Below are 21,900 nucleotides of genomic sequence, written 5' to 3' on the forward strand. Positions count from 1 at the left end.
ATCTCTATAAACAGGAGTAATGAGCCAGAGGGGACTCCTCTAGTATCTCTATAAACAAGAGTCATGAGCCATAGGGAACTCCCCTAGCATCTCTATAAACAAGAGTCGATGAGCTAGAGGGAACTCCCCTAGCATCTCTATAAACAAGAGTCGATGAGCTAGAGGGAACTCCCCTAGCATCTCTATAAACAAGAATCGATGAGCCAGAGGCAACTCCCCTAACATCTCTATAAACAAGAGTCATGAGCCAGAGGGAACCCCCATAGCATCTCTATAAACAAGAGTCATGAGCCAGAGGGCACTCCCCTGGCATCTCTATAAACAAGAGTCATGAGTCAGAGGGAACTCCCCTGGCATCTCTATAAACAAGAGTCATGAGTCAGAGCGAACTCCCCTCGCATCTCTATAAACAAGAGTCATGAGTCAGAGGGAACTCCCCTGGCATCTCTATAAACAAGAGTCATGAGCCAGAGGGAACCCCCATAGCATCTCTATAAACAAGAGTCATGAGCCAGAGGGCACTCCCCTGGCATCTCTATAAACAAGAGTCATGAGTCAGAGGGAACTCCCCTGGCATCTCTATAAACAAGAGTCATGAGCCAGAGGGAACCCCCATAGCATCTCTATAAACAAGAGTCATGAGCCAGAGGGCACTCCCCTTGAATCTCTATAAACAAGAGTCGATGAGCCAGAGAGTGCATATCTTTCCAAGCCCACAAAATGAAATGCCTGCCCAGAATGGTAGCCTTATGGGACCTCATCAGGCCATCCGGTATACTCGTCTGAATAAAAGGCATGCCAAAATTAATCTATAAACTGACAGAGTAATGGTGCAGTCTACAATAACAGACACTGGGCCTGATTCCCAAAGCGTTTGCCACTGGGTGCGTGAACACTGTGTGGATCAGGCCCATTATGTGAGGTCAATCTGCATCCCAACGGGATCTCATTTACATATTCAATGGTTCTCGCGAGAATGTGATGTGTGTTGCCCCGAGCTCCAGGACCATGGAGACCTTTATGGACTTCTATCTCTACTGCCGCATTACAGCAATGTGCAACACTTATGGTTAAAAACTAGCTTTCCAAGCAAAAGGAAACAGTTCTCCTTCTACAACCTACCGGAGACCTGCCACTAGGGTTAGATAAAGTCTCTGTATTTGAATAGCACTCAGATACAAATCCTATCCAGCACTGATGTCATCTGTGATGTCATGGGTGTGCTCATGATGTCATCTGTGATGTCATCGGTGTGCTCCTGAGCTGCGCCATGGGGGAGGGGGGGCTGAGAGTCAAGATGGCTGAGCTTCCAACACTTTAGAATTTCATGGGTCTTGTTGCATTAAACCATCACCTTACCATCGCTTCAACTAAGGTTTTTTCAGTGAGTTTATATTCTCAGTGAAAGAAATTATGGATTTGCCGCCAGGGCATTCAGGACCCCTTGTCTGTGGACCAGGTATAAGGTTTTTCATTCAGTCTGGATGTCAGCTGGCATCCAGTGGTCGCTTAAGTGTCCTGGCATGATGCCACCTTGTGCATGAGCCTAATGCCAGGAGAAATACTTATGTTGAATGGCTTGTGATCTATGAATGTATCCATGGAGTGGAAATCAGGCAACTCTCCCTGAGTAGCCAACCCTGGATAAGATGAGGCCTGTGAGGAGCCTGTGAGGTGTCTTTGCTGGTAGGAGGGTGAAATAAAAGATAGCTATGTTTCTTTCAAGGGCCAGGCACTAGTTTACTAATTTGACGGACTTGGTCAGTTATCAAAGATGAGCATTTAAAAAGAACATGTTTGGTTCCAATAAAAAACAATGTGTAAGAAATGCAATGGCTCAATATTTCATTTATTTGACATGTTAAAAAACAAACAGCAGACATTTTTTAAAAAATAACTTACTAAAGCGCTTTTGTAAACAATGGACAAAGCTTGCCTGGGATTTGTTTTGAAAAATGATTTGCATGACTTTCTGGAACGAACTGGAAACAACACCGAAATATGGGGGTGGCTTTTTATCGTTCACGCTTAAACAAACATACACATCACATTTGTATTTGAGCGGGAAAAGAGTTCATTTTTCTTAAATTATGCATGATGTGCTCTCCATGTCTATAAGCCGTGGCGGTTGGAAGTCTGGTACGCGCGCTTATAAGGTAGTGCGCGTCCTCTGGTGATGTGCCAATCCGTACGTGTGCGCGCACATTGGAAAAATCACTAGATTTGATAAGGTCCTAGGCGAAGTGCATAAATGCCTATGCAAGTGATCATGTGATGAGAACCTGCACAAGCAGCATCCATATTGGATTAGTTGATATGATAACAATAACCGAACTGGAGGGATAGGCATGGCGTGAAAGAACTGACGTGGTACATGACATAAAATGCTACTCTGCCTGGCCTGCTCCGTTCTGCCATAGGCAGCCATGTCCTTCTCCATTTCTAGGGCCTCGCTGTAGCGGAGAACATCTCACTCGCTGTTGCCTATGGGCCAGGGAGTAGGCCGCTGCTTCCCGGGACACTGAGAGTGACACAAGGAACGTGCTTCCGTTTCAAAGGGCGAGAATTCTTGCCATTTCTGCGCCCCGGTCTGTGTGCAGCGGACTACTGGTACGCAGCAAGGCGAGTGGCGGGCCATGGAGCTGGCCTTGCATAATGAGCGTTGCTGGCGCAGTCGCAGCTCATCCCCACTCTGATGCCCTTGGAGTGGACGGGAGCATTGGCCACATGAGATGGGGAAGCGATCAGGGGGGTAAGGCTTCCCCTAAGATAAACTATTTACTGCCGTTCCTACTGCATGCTGTGAACCAACCTCCTAATTGGCACTGCTGAACTGCAGGAGTTCACGACACACGCAAGCCCACCTGCATTTTAGAAGAGGCCGCGTGAGTGAGGGACGGGCAAGACAGTGGGAGCTTTGGATATGGTAGGAGACCCCCCTTAGTTCTGCCATACTGCCAAGAAGTAGAGGCCATTGGTGCATCTCAACCTGTGGAGGAGAGATGAAGGGGATCTCCGGGTCTGCAGTGCTCAAGCTGCACCTCAGTTCCTATTGCAGGGCCAGCAACCTTTGGCTTTCCAGATGTTTTGGACTACAACTCCCATCATCCATAGACAGCCATGTCAGTGGTGAGGAAACATGGGAGATCGAGCCCAGAACATGTGTAGAGCTACATGGGGCATGCCCCTGCCTGTGCTCTTGATCTCTCACCGGGAAACATCCAACTCTGGATGCTGATGCACATGGATCATCATGTATCTAGCATTTTATAAATACGAGTCCCTAGGAGCTGTCATGTTTGACTGTCGCGCGTTCCGTGTGGCGGTACCATGGTCTTGCTTTCCTGCGGCATCCCATGAGATCAAAGTGTCAGCCCAAAGAGGTATCTACCATTGTCGCTCACCATGTGAGAAGCAGGATTACAAACTTCCGGGAACATGTATCTTACTATCAATTCAGACTCATTAAATACTTCTAGGTTACTTATAGTCATTTACAAGTTTATTTTCCAAGCACATAAATAAATAGAACCAGAATGTTTCATATATATATACTGTGTACAACTATATACAGCTGTGATGCCTGGGCCTCAGGGTTCACTGTTCATGCCAGTCTCTTGATCGCTTGGGTCATCTGTAAAACAGACGTCTACTTCGCTGTCATTGTCACTCTTGGCATCCTGGTCCTGGTAGTCATGGTCACTTTTATCCTCTCCCTTGCCCAAGCTCTGTCCAGGGTGGCGCGATTTGACATGTCTTTCCAGGTCTCGCCTCCTGACCAGGACTTTCCCACAGAACTCACATCTGTAGGGCGTGTTGCCTTCGGCGTGCAGGCGAATGTGCTTGTTCAGGTTGCTGGGGTCTCCGAAGGGCCGGAGGCACACTTTGCACTTCAGGGGCTTGTAGCCGGTGTGAGTTCTCATGTGGATCTTGAGGCCGTACTTTCGGGAGTACAGCTTCCCACAGTACAGACAGAGGTGGCCCTTTTTGGGCTTGCCGTTGGGGGCTGCACTGGGCATGGTCTCCAGCCTTGCCCTGTTCTTGTCCGCTGCGATTTCCGACAGCTGCTGAGTGTGCATGGAAATCTCACGGTCAATGCTGGTGATGGATCCCAAATCTGGGTTCAGGGAGGGCCCATTGAAGTAAGACACAGAGTCCGGATACTTGATAAGGTTGCTGAAATGAAACTTGAGCGGGTAGTACGGTGAGCTGTACAGAAGCTCCCCATTGTAGACAGTGAAAGGCATGACCGGAATGTTACATTCCCCGGAACAAGACTTTATCCCTTCGAATTGAGGGATGGAGAACCTCTCAAAGTGCAGTCCTGCTGGGATCTGGCTGTAGCGGCTGGGGGAGAGACTGGCGTGGATCCCCCGCTCTACGTGCTTGAAGGCCGAAGTTTCATCGAAGTTGGAGAGCAAAGGGAAGCCTCGAATGTTACTGGCGCAGGAGAGAATGTTTGAGGGTCCGTCCCCAGGCAGGAGGCATTTAGTGTGATGACTGCCTCCTAACATTTCAATCCCTGATCGGCTCTGCTTGACTCCCCCCAAAACTTTACTGAACCCCAGTGCACTGTTTTTAGCTTCTTCCCTAGAAGAATCGGAGTGGGCCACTTTAGAGAGACTCGTCGGCTTGAACGCGGATCTCACGCCAGGGTAAAATGCCATGCCATTGTTAACGGAAGCATTTCCAACGATACCAATGAACTGTCCGTGGTTCCTGGCTGCCGTGAGACTCATATCCAAGGCCCGCTCCTGCTCCTCTTTTCCCATTGTCCGTTTGGCCACCCCAGGTTTGCTCAAGGCCGGGGGCATGGAAGTGTCCTTCTTTGTGCTGTCCCGTGATCCGCAGCTGCCTTGCGGTGGGTTGATCCTCAGCGCAGAGGTTGCATTGGACGAGACTTCTAATGGCTTGGGGGAGAGGCTGAAGATCTCTGAGCTCCTGACATGCTCGTTGCTGAGGAATCCCCGGCCGTTGTTCAGCACGCAGTGGAAGTGGATGTGAGCTTTGAGGGTGTTCGGGTACCGGAAGGTCCTCCAGCAATACCAGCAGATGTAGCGCTCCTCACCTGAGAGAAGAAGAGAAGCATTGGTTATTGTCAAATTATGAATGTGTACCAAGCAACGTGTTCTTTGAATGTCTTCGTGGAAAATGTACAAGCGACACTACACAGTAAATGTAAACCTGCACATTCAGACAGCAGTGGTTATATGAAACACAATTCCCTGTGCAACCAGTCTTAATCCTCTAGCAAAAAGCAGAATCTTGAAATGTGGTTCTTGGCCATGTGTAGATCTGGGCAAGCAGAAGCAGTAGGAAAGCAAGAGTTAGGTTAGGAGACCAAGGGCTTGATTCACACAGCGGGTAATGCCTCTAGGAATGAGGCTTTAGGGGCCTGATTCACACAGCATGTAATGCTTCTAGGAATGAGGCTTTAGGGGCCTGTTTCACACAGCGGGTAATGTCTCTATGAATGAGGCTTTATGGGCCTGATTCACACAGCGTGTAATTCTTCACACAGCGTGTAATGCTTCTATGAATGAGGCTTTAGGGGCCTGATTCACACAGCATGTAATGCTTCTAGGAATGAGGCTTTAGGGGCCTGTTTCACACAGCGGGTAATGTCTCTATGAATGAGGCTTTATGGGCCTGATTCACACAGCGTGTAATGCTTCTATGAATGAGGATTTAGGGGCCTGTTTCACACAGCGGGTAATGTCTCTATGAATGAGGCTTTATGGGCCTGATTCACACAGCATGTAATGCTTCTATGAATGAGGCTTTAGGGGTCTGATTCACACAGCGGTTAATGCCTCTATGAATGAGGCTTTAAGGGCCTGATTCACACAGCGTGTAATGCTTCTATGAATGAGGCTTTAAGGGCCTGATTCATACAGCGTGTAATGCTTCTATGAATGAGACTTTAAGGGCCTGATTCACACAGCATGTAATGCTTCTGCAAATCAGGCTTTACGGACCTGATTCACACAGTGATTAATGCTTCTATGAATTAGGCTTTAAGGGCCTGATTCACACAGTGGTTAATGCCTCTATGAATGAGGCTTTAAGGGCTTGATTCACACAGCGTGTAATGCCTCTATGAATGAGGCTTTAAGGGCCTGATTCACACAGCATGTAATGCTTCTATGAATGAGGCTTTAAGGACCCGATTCACACAGCGATAAATGCTTCTATGAATGAGGCTGTAAGGGCCTGATTCACACCGAGTGTAATGCTTCTATGAATGAGGCTTTAGGGGCCTGATTCACACAGCGTTAAATGCTTCTGTGAATCAGACGTTAAGGACCTGATTCACACAGCAATTAATGCTTCTATGAACGAGGCTTAAAGGACCTGATTCACAGTGTGTAATGCTTCGATGAATGAGGCTTTAAGGACCTGATTCACACAGCATTTAATGCGTCTGTGAATGAGGCTTTAAGGACCTGATTCACACTGTGTAATGCTTCGATGAATGAGGCTTTAAGGACCTGATTCACACAGCATTTAATGCGTCTGTGAATGAGGCTTTAAGGACCTGATTCACACAGCATTTAATGCGTCTGTGAATGAGGCTTTAAGGACCTGATTCACACAGCGTCTCATGCTTCTATGAATGAGGCTTTAAGGGCCTGATTCACGCAGCATTTTCCTATGGGATTGAGCCATTATATAATGCTTCTGTGAGTCAGATCTCCGGTGTTAAAGTAGCCAAATAAATGGACAGACCAACCGTGTTTGGAGACATATCGAGCAATATCAACTATGCCCATTTCCAAGTGCTATGTCTTCGCACTGTGACTTCATCGCAGGGCCTTATGAAACTCGTAATCAACTCCTATGAAATGACAATCGGAGGATACAGCCTTTTTACTGACAGGTATTTTTTTCCATTTTAGGGTGTAGTGGAAAGTGGGGAGGGCGCATTGGGGGCCTCAGTGTAAGTTTAGCAACATTTCCTGTCAAAGTACCACCAACCCTGTTTAGCATTGCAGCCACCCTCTTCTGTGGCAGTGGTAATTCCACTTCCTGGAGTCCACAGGACTCTCTTTCAGATTTGGAGGATGTGCCACCGACGGGAATTCCACCCAGGGCTCATCCTCCATTTTTGGAAGGTAATGTGGCGGGAAAACCTCCAGCAAGTCTGGGGGGAATTTCTTCCAGTTTACCCTCAAACTTGGAATTTGGAGGTTCGGAAAACAGGTGGTAAAATGCAGAAATCAAAATACATGAATATGCCATAATTTATTGTTTCCGTACTGGCAAACTCTTCATGCGGACCTTTGTATGTGTTTGTGTTGTGAATAGTCCCGCGCGCCTTCATTCTACACCCCCTGCAATGCCGTTCCATAGAGTTGGAAAAGAGGCTGTGGGTCACAGTGCATGTCAGGACTGATAATGACTCCTGTGCACTCCAACCGCACGCACACCAAGGTTTAGATGCCAAGGTCTCCCAGCGTGCACCGCATACTGGCACTCATGTTGCCCATAAGCGTTGACTGGGTATTATCTGAATACGCTTGGGAGGATATGTGCCACGGGTCATTTGTCCAGACCTCACTGCTGAGGCTGAAATCTCCTTCCTGAGAATAACTGGGAGACGCCGACTTAACTTATATATGTAATATTCAAAAGGTTGTTTAGGAAACTGGCACCCTGAAAGAGGGTGCTGGCCAATCAGGATGTTCGGAACGCGGGCAGTGTTGTCTGGTACAAGCCCACGTTCCGTGCAGCCTGGGGACTGCTTGCTAGCCAGCGCTCCCTCCCGTTCCCCGCTCCTCCTTCCCTCCTCCCCCTCCCCACACCTCTTAGCACCCATGCAGCTTCCTACGGGGGACCTCGGGGCATATCACTCCAGTGTGGTCTATCAGATTAAACCGGACTGACCAGAGAATATGTGGGTGTCTGTTTCGAAAGGCGTCAACACTTTGGTGGCATCTGGAAATATCATAGTTTACATTTTATATTAATACAAATACAAATTAAAGAAGGCTGTTCTTGCAGATAAAATGCTACCAATTTTGATGTATAATCTGAAAATGTGCAATTTTTTTCATTAAGTGAAAATGAAGACAGGTGTGCTCTGCTTACCAATACAGCCCCCCTATGGCGCTGCCCCCCTTTCCATTGCCTCTGACTTCTACCCCTCATTGATGCCATTGTTGGGAAACGAAAATCTGGCTCTTTTCATTGTTTTGTAAATAGCGTGTTCATGGTTTGACTTTAAGTTTGCCTGCTATTAACATTTCTCTGGACAGTGCCATGTCTGACTCACAGCGGTAAACTATCGTTTCCATTTTGTTATCCCCTCAGTTTAGGAGCCACTTCAAGCCACATGTATTAAATAATATGTGCGTCATGTGGAATTGCATTGTGTTAAAAAGTAAGGGATGGATTAATTACAGCATGCAGCTGTGGGGGTGAAACTCTGCAAATTGTATAGTGTGGGATTTACTGTGGGGGGCGGGGGGGGCTTCAGCCTTTCTTTCTATATTTCTGAATTAAATAGGTATTATTAAAGGTGCTATTATTTACGCACTTCCAAATTGTAAACACGTGTAGTAACTAACATTGTCCAAATAAGTCATTTGCATTACAAAGCCCCCTGAGAAAGCAGGCCTATTTCCACGTTCGAGTATTTGGAATCGGAAAACAAGTAGAATTATTCAGAACATTTGTGCTGGGCTCCCGGCCCTGCTGATACTGAGTCTCGTTTTTCCATTATCAGCGAAGCATCGGCAGAAGGGCGGGGGGGTGGCCACTGGGGTGCAACTAGTTGCGGCCTACACGTGTTGCTCCTTCGGAAAAGGGCGCCGAGTTTCACATTCACCCGTGCTCTGAAAGCGAAAGCAACCCGCATCCGTGAAAAACGGCCCCCTACGAAGAAAATAAAAGCCAGACTCGGGACAGTCTCACGGGTGTACGTTTCAGAAAGCTGCTGAAAACGCCGATTTCCCAAGAAAAATCTCTCTACACATCGTGCCCCACTTCCGGGTGTAACAGGGCAGCAACACCGCAAAGGTACAGCCAACCATAGACCTCTACATGTGGGGTATACGCCCCCTGCTGCACGTTAGAAGGCCATTGCAAGTCAAGGAGGAGTTTTGTCACCATAATAATCACGAAACTCTGAGGTGACTTGCAATGCCCTTTTCGCGTACAGTATGCAGTATGTTATTCCTTATAATATATAAGGACCTGATTTACAAAAGCATTTCACAATGGTGCAATCCCATTGAAAAACCTCTCACTTAATCTTTGAATCTGTTTCATTTAAATACTAATAGGAAGCGTGTAGTATATCATAGAAAATAGTTTTGAATATTAGAAAAAGGGACCGGGAGCGGTTTTGTGGTTAATAACGAGTGCCGTGCATGCGGCGCCGTGCTCTGCTGTGCTAATCTCCAGCAGTGCACAGAACAAACGCACTCCCAGAAACAGCTCCTGGTAAATGGATAGCGGTATAGAAGCACGGAAAGCTATTCAGAAGAGGGGTGTTTGGGAGGCAGGTGACAGGTTTAGGTGCTGCAGTGCAGCCGCGATTCCGCCCCGTGCTGGCTCGGGCAGCAGACACGTGACATCGCAACTCACCTATTATATACGCTCGTGATATAATGTTGGTATTACAGGCCAGTCGTGATGTTGCATCTAGCCTGTAGTGAGAACCCCGTGTTCAGCGTGCGCCCGGGTATTACAGGCCACTACCATCGCTCTGTGTAAATGTTGTCTGCGTCATAAACGCTACTTGTCTTTGGTGTTTGTATTATTCCCCAAGTGTCCTTAAGCTTGTCCAACGGTGTGATTTTGAAACCGTGCATAAAATGAAGGCGCAATGCATACCCACGAGCCAATGGAGAAGACTTTCGGAAAGTTGCCCCTCCCTCCCCCACAAGCTCCAGTCAGGTGAAATTGGGCCTGGCGTGGAAGATGGGAGAGGTGGAGTGGGTCAGGGGAGGGATAGCCTCTGGTGTGCCCCCCCCCGCCCCCCTAGGACTCGGGCTGTCAGCAAAGCCACCCACGGCCCCTCTCTGGCCAGCCCCAGCTGCTCCCAGGCGGACGCCCTAAAATGGCGCCACCCCATCTGCCGAGGCGGCGACATATGCCGGGGAAACCGCGAGTCCGCGAACAAAAGCTCTAATGATTATGAGCTGATCATTGCGCGCCCGAACAATGCGGGGGAGTCCGTGTTTAATAAGCCCCCTCCCGGGACTACGCCTCCTCGCCAGCCCCTCCCGGGCCCTCGGATACTTTCCTTTCGGCCCGTGTGACAGTGGCCTGATGGCGCTCTTTAATGGGAACTTGGGGGGTTTCCCTGCGCTCATATTTCTTTCTTGATACGATTTAAAAAAAAAAAAAAAGAAACACACGTCTGTTATCGCCGCCTTTGCGCTTTGCGCTGCCCCCTGTGCGTGGTCATCTTTTACACTGGCGTTTAGAGTCATATTGGCCAAAAATCGTAAGCCGGCCGATTTGGGTGAAGCCCAAGGGACGTGTCATGACAACCGAGAAATTGCATTTTAACTAATCGGAAACAATGTCCACATGTTAAGGCAGAGAAACGAACGAAACGGCCGGAAAGTCTCCCCGGGCCAGGCTGAATTTTCGAAATATGAAAAAGAGTGCATTTTTGGTCCCCGAGAAGCAATGCAACCCACCCCCCCCCCCCCCCCGTCTTGTTCCCGTGTTTGGGGGAAGATTCCAAAATGAGCCAATGAGTGCTCCGACCCATCGAGTTATAAATGTGCCTCCTTTATAAAAACCTTCTATCAACGTTTTGCAATGGAATTTTCACATTCAAAAACGTGTTTATGAACCAACCCAACGTATCAGTCGCGCGCAGCGGACCCGCTGCCCATGCTCCGTAAGTCCGCGAACTGTGGCGTTCCTCAGCCCCGGTTTTCCCGATTATTGGATACATTACTTATTTTATTGAGTGCCTGCTGCCCCCAAAAAAACACTGGGCAGTCGGCGCCCTAAACTATGAATCTTTGCTGGAAATTCTTTCAAAGACTTTTTCATCTTAATTGCCTGGATGACAGAAATGAAGGGAGGTGGTAAAAATGAGGCAGGAGCCTCAAAAACGTGCACACATCCCCATTTGCTTTACTTTAAAACAAATTAGTTGCACTCATTACAACGAAAAGTGTCTGGGAATGAGAGACAACTGGCCAAGGCGATGAGGGTGTCTCTTGGGGAGCGTTTCTTGATTTCCAGTAAACGCCCTTTCTGGTAATAGCTCGGCCTGGACTTGGGCGGGGGGGGGGGGGGGGGTATTACTAGATCCGGAGAACGGCCACCTTGTCCGGGGTGTTCGCTTTCTTTCGGAATTGACTGAAAGCCTCGCTCCCGAAAGTTCAACCACTTTGAGGTCGAGGGCCTGATTTACAAAAGCATTTTCTAAATGCGGCATCCCATTGGAAAACGTTTTGCAAATCAGGCAAGCAGACCCTTGTATCGCCGACCCCTGGCCTTGGACCCGCTGTAGTTTGGTTAAGAGGGCTGAGGGGGGTGGGGGGGATTAGATTAACGATCCCCCGTCTGCCACCCCCACGTTGTTGGTGTGTGGGTCACTGATACACCGAGTGCCCGAGACACTTCACGGCCTCTCAGAGAAGCACGTGGACGAGATGTGCCAGGATACAGCTTCCGGGCCGCCCGGGGAGGGCCGTGCTCTGCCCCCTTCCGTGCGGAGGGCACTCGATAGCCGTCCTCAGCCTCGGAAAGGTGACGTGTTCCTTTGTAGCAGGTGTCATGTCCTGTAGGGGTGTGGAGGGGGGGGGGACTCATTGTCGTACCAGTAAAATGTGGCGGAAGATAGCACATCAAGGTGCCCTCTGGAAAACGTGAGGCGACTCCTGGAAAAAGTGGGGGTCGGACCCCGTGTACCCTCGACTTGAGCCCTGGATAATGCTTGAGACCAAATGCACCTTCAGCAAGCGGTTGCCATACCCAGAGCTGAGTGATGGGGGCGTGGGGGGTGGCTTTGGACAGAATGCACCTTCATCCAGCTCTTGCAATCCCCAGAGCTGAGTGATGGGGGGGGGGGGCTTTGGACAGAATGCACCTTCATCCAGCTCTTGCAATCCCCGGAGCTGAGTGATGGGGGGGGGGGCTGTGGACAGAATGCACCTTCATCCAGCTCTTGCAATACCCGGAGCTGAGTGATAGGGGGAATTTGGGAGAATGCACCTTCAGCCTGCTCTTGCAATACCTGGAGCTGAGTGATGGGGGCCAGGGGGTTGGGGGGGGGGGCTTTGGACAGAATGCACCTTCATCCAGCTCTTGCAATCCCCGGAGCTGAGTGATAGGGGGGCTATGGGCAGAATGCACCTTCATCCAGCTCTTGCAATACCCGGAGCTGAGTGATAGGGGGCTTTGGGCAGAATGCACCTTCATCCAGCTCTTGCAATACCTGGAGCTGAGTGATAGGGGGAATTTGGGAGAATGCACCTTCAGCCGGCACTTGCAAAACCTGGAGATGAGTGATGGGGGGGGTGAGGTGGGGGGGCTATGGACAGAATGCACCTTCATCCAGCTCTTGCAATATCCGCGCTGAGTGATAGGGGGACTTTGGGCAGAATGCACCTTCATCCAGCTCTTGCAATACCCGGAGCTGAGTGATAGGGGGAATTTGGGCAGAATGCACCTTCATCCAGCTCTTGCAATACCCGGAGCTGAGTGATAGGGGGAATTTGGACAGAATGCACCTTCATCCAGCTCTTGCAATACCCGGAGCTGAGTGATAGGGGGAATTTGGGCAGAATGCACCTTCATCCAGCTCTTGTAATACCCGGAGCTGAGTGATAGGGGGAATTTGGGCAGAATGCACCTTCATCCAACTCTTGCCATATCTGGAGCTGAGTGGTAGGTGGGCTTTGGACAGAATGCATCTTCGGTCAGTTACTCATAGTTAATGCAGTCCGGGCCCTAAATCGCGCTCGGGATTTTGGCCGCCCTCCGCAGCCTGTTTATTTGTTCGCCTCTCGGTTTCTCGCTCGTTGAAAACGAGGAACATAAACAACGCGGGAAAGCGCAGCAGGCGGCCCTATACGATGTCCCTGAGGCCGCCCCCCCGAACACTCCCCCCCATCCCCAGCCTCTCAGAAGGCCGCCCTGAGACCCGTTCCCGATCGGACAGGATCAGTCCGCAAGAACCGCCAGTCATGTTTTTGTGGGAATGAAAACACCCTCATGATTTCTGCTTTAAAAACGGGCCAAAACGTCACCGGACACGCGGTCCAGCCTTCCATGCTGGCACTGCCCCCATTTCGTTTGTCAGCTCGACTCTTTGATGTTTAATATTTGGGGGGTCCCGATGGATATTTTACCTGCAGCGACCCTTCAAACCAGATCTTTGCGAAATGTCCCACTCCCACCATAAACAGGCACCCGGGGCCTGTAACCCAACTAAAACTCGCTGGTCCCGATTTACCCATTGAAACACGCTTTGTAAATCAGGCCCAGGTGTGCGCGTGATCTTGGATTTGCCCGGGCGTAAATGGCTGCGACGGCTCGTTTCTATTCTTCAAAGCGATTTGTTCGTAAAATAAACATCGATTTCTTGGCAAGTGAACAGCAGAAGGAAATTAATTAAATCGTTGCAGAACTAAATGCACAGCGAAATAATTCCGATTTTAGCAAAATCCGCGGCAATCCAATCACGAAAAGCCGCGCGACGTCACGACTTTACCATCTTTCTAAAGATAGTGGCAGCGCCGAGGCAAGCGCGTGCCCGGGCTCTAGTAACTCTAATACCAGGAGCAGAAATCAAATGTACGGAATCGAACGTCAATTTACAGTTTAAAACATAACATGATTATATAAAAAAAAAATCTGCACAGCAACAGTCCTGCGTAAAGTTCGCATCATATACATTGAAAGTTCATATCGTTTGTCCTATCGCCCATCAAATGTGAAAAAACATCTAATTGTCAAATGCTCATTAGTATTTTATGTCGCCGCAATGCGCCTGCAAGTGCTAAAAGTCTGAAGCATGTGCAAGCTGCACGCAATTGAGAAGGGTGTCTGTGCTGGGCCACTTTGCAAGCTGCACGCATTTGAGCAGGGTGTCTGTGCTGGGCCACTTTGCACACTGAACGCATTGGAGCAGGGTGTCTGTGCTAGGCCACTTTGCACACTGAACGCATTGGAGCAGGGTGTCTGTGCTAGGCCACTTTGCACACTGAACGCATTGGAGCAGGGTGTCTGTGCTGGGTCACTTTGTAAACTGAACGCATTGGAGCAAGGTGCGAGCAGGGTGTCTGTGCTGGGCCACTTTGCAAGCTGCACGCATTTGAGCAGGGTGTCTGTGCTGGGCCACTTTGCATACTGAACGCATTGGAGCATGGTGAGAGCAGGGTGTCTGTGCTGAGCCACTTTGTAAGCTGCATGCAATTGAGAAGGGTGTCTGTGCTGGCCATTTTGCAAGCTGCACGCATTGGAGCAGGGTGTCTGTGCTGAGCCACTTTGCAAGCTGCACGCAATTGAGAAGGGTGTCTGTGCTGGGCCACTTTGCAAACTGAACGCATTGGCGCAGGGTGTCTGTGCTGGGTCACTTTGCAAAATTAACGCATTTGAGCAGGGTGTCTGTGCTTGGCTACTTTGCAAACTGAACGCATTGGAGCAGGGTGCGAGCAGGGTGTCTGTGCTGGGCCACTTTGCAAACTGAACGCATTGGAGCAGGGTGTCTGTGCTGGGTCACTTTGCAAACGTAACGCATTTGAGCAGGGTGTCTGTGCTACGTCACTTTGCAAACTGAACGCATTTGAGCAGGTTGTGTTGGCCATCGTACCTTTCTCGTCGTGCGTGGGGGTGGCGGTGGTGGGAATGTCAAACCACTGGGCTAGGGAGTTGTTGTACCAGGCAGCCAGCTCCTCTCCAGGCTGCACGTCCCGCAACACTCGGTAGAATATCTGTGCAAATAGGGAAAGGAGGGACATTATGATTACCAGGGCACACAGCTACTAAGCGTACCCACAGGAATGCCACTTAAATAGAACAACATCCGCTAGAACCAGGATTTACAACCCACTAACCCAACTTCAAATCTTTACTTGCCTAATTCGCCCAAAAACCCACACAACCATCTCTCGCCCAGCAAACCGCACACACTTCACCACGCGCAACAACAAACAGCACATATAATGCACCAACAGCACACAAGGCCTCGTTCTGATCTGATACTTACACCAAAGCTCAGCACACAGTGAAAACCTAACTGAAGCCGCCAACAGCACACCACTCTTCTCACTCTCCCTCTACAGCCGACTAACCTAACCCCCAAACTCCTCTCGTTACAGATCCGCCTGAGCGCCTGGAGACCAATTCCATTGGTGACGGCGCGCTACATAAATACCTTTAACATTAACATGAACATCAACACACACAACCACTTCCAATATCACACAATGAACTACTGATTTCAAGGTCAATACACGGGAAGAAAGCCCTCTTTACCTGTCCTCCGGGCACGTCTGCGATGGCTTCCAAGTTCTGCTCCTGGGTGTTCCTGGCTGCCCGGATGAATCCTATCCAGTCAGCAGCGGGGCTCCCAGTCTCATCCAGCAGCTCGCCTCGTACTAACCGGACCTGGAAAACAGCAAGAGACCCACATACTTAGACATCATCAGCTGAGCAAATGTCGCAAAGCAAAGACTTCGGGCACACCTACAGACCAGCTAACTGCAAACCACAGGCTCACATAAAGAGCAATTACCTATAAACCACGGGTACACCCAGAGAAGCCACCTGAACACCAGAGGAAGGCCTGCAGAGCAACCACCTGCAAACCACATGCACACACAGAGAATATAGCGACAATGCACAGACACACACACAAAGGAGCCACCTAAATACCACAGGAAGGCCTGCAGAGCAGCCACCTTCAAACCACAGGCATGCAGAGAAAAGCCACCAGCAAACAACATGCGCACACAGAGAGAACATAGCGACAATGCACACACACAGCCACAGAGGAGCCACCTAAATACCACAGGAAGGCCTGCAGAGCAGCCACCTTCAAATCACAGGCACACAGAGAAAAGCCACCAGCAAACCACATGCGCACAAAGAGAGAACATAGCGACAATACACAGCCACAGAGGAGCCACCTAAATACCACAGGAAGGCCTGCCGAGCAGCCACCTTCAAACCACAGGCATGCAGAGAAAAGCCACCAGCAAGCCACATGCGCACATAGAGAGAACATAGCGACAATGCACAGACACAGCCACAGAGGAGCCACCTAAATACCACAGGAAGGCCTGCAGAGCAGCCACCTTCAAACCACAGGCATGCAGAGAAAAGCCACCAGCAAACAACATGCTCACAGAGAGAGAACATAGCGACAATGCACACACACAGCCACAGAAGAGCCACCTAAATACCACAGGAAGGCCTGCAGAGCAGCCACCTTCAAACCACAGGCATGCAGAGAAAAGCCACCTGCAAACCACATGCACACACAGAGAGAACATAGCGACAATGCACAGACACACACACAAAGGAACCACCTAAATACCACAGAAAGGCCTGCAGAGCAGCCACCTTCAAACCACAGGCATGCAGAGAAAAGCCACCAGCAAACAACATGCACACACAGAGAGAACATAGCGACAATGCACACACACAGCCACAGAGGAGCCATCTAAATACCACAGGAAGGCCTGCAGAGCAGCCACCTTCAAACCACAGGCATGCAGAGAAAAGCCACCAGCAAACCACATGCGCACACAGAGAGAAAATAGCGACAATGCGCACACACATATCCACAGAGGAGCCACCTAAATACCACAGGAAGGCCTGCAGAGAAGTCACCTTCAAACCACAGGCACACAGAGAAAAGCCACCAGCAAACCACATGCACGTATAGAGAGCAAATACCGACAAAGCACAGCCACAACCACACAGGAGCCACCTAAATACCACAGGCACGCAGGAAAAAGTCACCAGCAAACCACATGTGCACATAGAGAGCAAATACCGAGAAACAACTGCAAACGACAGGCACCCACAGAACAGCCCCTGCAAACCACGTGTGCCCATGGAGGGCAAGTACAAACAAAGCACAGGCACGCCCACAGATGTGGCACTTCAATGCCACGGGAAGGGCTGCAGAGCACCCACCTACAAAAAGCGGGCACGGCCGCAGAGTCGCAGCCATGACCATGGCGCAGCAATCAGTAGGTACACACAAACACACGTGCGCACGCGCAGTGCAACACCAGAAAAGCACAGTGTAACTCGGTCTCCTCCGCATAAAAAGGACACCTGTAATTAGATCCTGCAATACACCCAGGGTGCAGACACACGGGAACCCCGATAGCTACAAGCACCCCTGTCCTGAGCACCAGCGACTCAGTCACCGATATGCGGCACCTGTTAGAAACGTCCACAGAGAAAAGCTGTCAATCTATTGACAAGTGTTCAATACATGCACATATGCACCCAGGCCAACAGTGTCGCCAGTTGTGACCCATGTGCGTGCGTGCGCGCGTGCTGACATGCATCCACAGTACAGCACCCCAGACATCATGGACACACTTTCATCAGCGCACACACACGGGACAGCCAGCCACATGGTAGAGCAGGCCGCCGCTGCAAACACTCACACTGCTGACCTGCCCAGGCAGGAGGAAGCGCACGCTCCTGCGCGCAGGTATCGGCACGGGACACGATGTGCTACGCGTATGGCCTGCGCAGCGCAGCGCAGCCAGCCCGTCCTTGCCTCTGAATCAGCGCCAAGTAACGCGTGAACCACAAGCCTCGGGGCACGCCCACACGGGCACTGTACCACCATGTGACTCCGAGGCCCGAACTTTAAACAGACACACCGCGCTCAATGCAACTCCCAACCTATCGCAGACTGGCGCGGGGCCAAGAGGGGGTAGCGCGGCTTTCCGATCCTTTCCCAATGTGCTCCCGCGGGGAATGGGGGCAAGAACTCAGACCTGAGCTGCCACACAGGAGCGCCCCCCCCCCCCCAACACATCAGGGCATTTCCTTACACAGCACCCCCTGCCAGGGCAGGCACGACCTCACGCGCACAGTGTCGGGTACAGAAACCAGTGGAGCGTCATACCAAATCCAGGCATGCGCGCATACATGACCAGATCGAAACACACGTATGCGCACGTGTGGGCCTCATTCCATTTCATTCTATTTGCTTAGAACCCGATTCATTAAAAGTACACTGTTGAAAAGTGACTTTGCACGGCCGACACAAACCCTGATTCATGGAACCGTGCAAAGTCAGCGCAGAGTCATTTTTGCAGTGCAAAATGGCTTTGTCCGGACTTTACACGGCAAAAATACACTTTGCACGGTTCCATGAATAAGGAGTTTGTGGCAGCAGTGCAAAGTCACTTTTCAGCAGGGCAAGGTCCCTTTGAACAGGGCAAATATTCCACGAATCAGGTCCTAAATACTTATATTCAAAGATCACGGGGAGTGCTGGATACCTTTGCACACTTGACACGGCTCTCTCTCACGCTCTTTCACCCTCTCTCCAAATATATATATATATATATATATATATATATATATAATATATATATATATATATATATTTACAGAGGGCGAAAGAGAGTTTAAGTTGTAGGTTTCAATGTTTTCAATTACCGGAGCTCTGAGCATAATATATAAAGTTAAATAAATATATATATATACACGCACGGAATGAGGCATGCTTGGTGAGGCATATAGCTGCACACAGAATATAAAGACATGCCGTGTCTCCAGCCGCGAGCACACTTTACGTGGAACGAACTATGGACCAATGCTATAATGACAGCGGCGTAAACTCGCTCTTAAAATGTTCTGCACACGCCTGTCCACATATCTGCCCTCCGCGTGCACCTCTTTACCTATTCCAATTGCGTCGGCCGGTTTCCTCCCGCTGCACCCCCGGGAAGCCCCCCAGTCCGCCCGTCTATCTCCTTAACAAGCCGCAGACAGGAGGCCGTGCCCTGCAGCAATGACGTCACTGATAGGGGGCGGGGTCTACGCCTCGCGGGCTCTGTCCCCAGGACCTAGAAGTGAAAGCTCACTCACCTGTGGCAATGAGCAACTTAACCAAAACTCTGCTGTGTTAATGAAAACTCGGTGTTATTAATGGTTAAATGTATTAAAAACGGTTTATTCTCCCAAATATTGCACTCAGACAGGTGTGCGAGCGAAAAAATAATAATCCAGCGATAGAAATGTGTAACACGCTTAAAAGCCCAGTGTGTTCTGCTCCTTTGCGCATATATATTCCGGGGATAATTAAATGCGTGTGTATGTTTCGCATCCCCGCTCCCAGCGGGTGCTGCGCGCCCCGGGATAAACGCGTTCAAACGATGACAGATCGGCTTTAAATCGCGCCCCTCCGGCCCCCACGGGGACGAGTTCCCGGCCCAGATGCGCACGTTCGCACGCGGCCTCTCGGGGCAGGATATGCGCGCGCGGCTGCGCGGCTGCGCGGCGCGCTCTGGAACCGCCACAAAAGAGCGTCCTTTCGAGTGTCTTTCACGGCCCCGCAATAAAAGTCACCCAACAAAGCGCCTAATGTGAGAACCCGGCCCCGCCAGGGCCGGGGGAAGAGGCCTGAAAGGCCCGGCACAGCATTTAAAAACAATTCACTGTCACCAAGATCGAAGCGTGACAAATCCGAGCCCCCCCACCTCCCCTACCCCCCCCCCCCCCGGAACGCTGGGCCATGAGGCAATAATATCAAAATAACAGTTTAGTGGAAACAATCCCGCATCATAACTCACGCGCGCCCATGAAGGCGCTCGGCCGCGTCTGTCACGGGCAGAAGCAACACGCGAAACTGACGCGCTTTCCGCGCTTCGATCGGACCCCCGTATTTCGTTTCATTAAAAGCCAGAGATTGACAGACCTGTAAATATTCGTTTTGTGTTGAACACGTTTTAACGAATGAACTGCAAAAATATTTGTGAAACACAATTGTGCCTGCCGATTCTGGCCTGAGCGTTCTGCTGAAATACCACTTGCAGGTGCATACATTTGCGGCATGTTTTATAATAAATAGCCATTTAATTCCAACCTATCCCAAAATTAGAAATTGCTATTCGTATTTCGTTTTTAAAGCAATGAAACCTGTTCTCGGCGTTCTGATATAAACACGTAGGTCGGCAATCGGAAGGAGAAAGTGCAGGCTGCATTGCAATAAAGCCCGGGTATCTTTCATGTCGCAATAAAACCGGGGTGTCTTAGAAAGTCGCAGTAAAGCCCGGATATTACTTCTTTCGAATCTCCTGGCCACCGTTGAATCGTTGGCATGAGTTCGACGGCAAGAATAGACAATTATTAATTAAAACAAACAAGAATCGCAACTAGAGCCGAGAAAATACTAAAGATGCGAACGCAACAGATTATACAAGGGGGGGTCAGTCAGAAGAAACGCGAGGAAGGGCTTCTAGAAGTCGGTCAGAAAGAAAACATGCACCTCAGCCTTCAGCGGGGTTTCTGCCTGGCCTGGCACGACGGTGCCCACCTGGGAGAAGGCGTGTGCCATGGGCTGAAATTCAGCCGTTTGTGTCAAATCCCCCTAATTACTCCCCAACTCCCTAATCTGTGATCAAATGGGGCGCTCCGGAACAGACCACCACCAACAAAAGTGTCAAATGACCGCCAGCGCGACAGTATAGCGATAAACACTGCACACGTGCTTCAGGGCGCCCAAGCGTTTTCAAAATTCAATGAGCGAATAGAAGCGACTTTTGAACTCTTTGGTGAGTGCGGCCTGAAGTCGCGCGCGCTCCAGCCCCTCTGGTAACTTTACCCTGCACAGTTCGGCCACAGTAAAAACATTGCAACATACACCGCGCCCGACATTATGGGCCTTGTTCCCACACTCCTGGCTGCGACCACAAGGTCGGGTGCAATTCGTAGAACCCCTGTTGGGAAATGCGTCACCACAGGAATGCTTCCAGAACAGTCTCAGAAAGTGGCTCTCAGGCGCGTGCACGCAGGCTCGCACGCGCGCAGGGGCCCCCAGGTGCAGCGTACCTTCTTCCTGGCTCCAGGCTCCCGGCGGTCGCACAGGTACTTGCCCAGGCGCAGGGGGCCGGGCACGGGGCCCAGGCGCGCCCCGGCCGGGATGCAGCCCTCGGCGGCCACGCTGACGGCGGTCGCCCGCTGTAGGTGCATGGCGCCCGGGCGGCGGCAGGGAGTGGCGGGCAGGGCAGGCAGGGTGGCGGCGGGGGGTGGGCGGCAGAGGTTGCTCCGGCGGCTCCGCCTGCACAGTGACAGGCGCGTAGTGCGCGCGGGGGCCTTATGAAGGCTGCGCCGTGCGCGCTGCGGCCGCTGGGGGCGCACCGGGCGGCGGGGGCCGCGCTGCCAGCAGCTGGCGGCTCCCACCGCAGGGTCACACCAGACTTTCCCTCAGCCCCGCACAATGACCCCCTCTCCGCCTCCTCCTCCCCACCCCAAAAAAAAAAAAAAAAACAATTTGTCAAGGGAAGAAAGGGCCGCTTTGGCCCGGGGTCTGCTGGGGCCATTAATCCTCAGCATGGGGCTTTGTCCCCCGACACTCACGATATTTTAAGTGACAGACCCCAGTGCATAATTCCACCATAAATCCCGCTGGCCGCCATTGTGCCCGGACAGGGCCCTTTTGGGGGAGAAGTGAGTGCCTTAAGTCCCCTCGGCTGCCCCCTTTCAGGCTTAATGCACTTCAAAGGTCCTTAGCTCTGGGGCCGGCTTTGTGGCCGGCCGGGCCGCACAAAGGGCCGCCGAGTGTTTTCAGGACTTGTTAAACACCCATTGATCCGCGGCGTGTGCCGTGCGGGCCGGGCAGGTACTTGATGGGAAAACACCAGAAGATCCGCGCACTTTGCCCTGGGAGCCGCGTCCCGGCACCGGAGCGTCCGCGGACCCGGAACCCGCTCCACCAGG

General features: G+C 50.8%; 1 protein-coding gene across 1 annotated transcript; it reads right to left on the bottom strand.

Moving 5' to 3' along the window:
• Positions 1-1,821: 1,821 nt before the first annotated feature.
• Positions 1,822-21,264, bottom strand: PRDM13 (PR/SET domain 13). The gene is made up of 4 exons (XM_069606393.1): positions 21,013-21,264; positions 15,457-15,588; positions 14,792-14,912; positions 1,822-5,068 (listed from the first exon to the last, which is right to left on the bottom strand). The coding sequence occupies exons 1-4, from the start codon at positions 21,151-21,153 to the stop codon at positions 3,591-3,593; spliced, it is 1,872 nt and encodes a 623-aa protein (XP_069462494.1). The 5' UTR covers positions 21,154-21,264; the 3' UTR covers positions 1,822-3,590.
• Positions 21,265-21,900: the final 636 nt, after the last annotated feature.

Source organism: Ambystoma mexicanum, chromosome 4p (genome assembly GCF_040938575.1).
Source record: "Ambystoma mexicanum isolate Mex_15411 chromosome 4p, UKY_AmexF1_1, whole genome shotgun sequence".
Lineage (NCBI taxonomy): Eukaryota > Metazoa > Chordata > Amphibia > Caudata > Ambystomatidae > Ambystoma > Ambystoma mexicanum.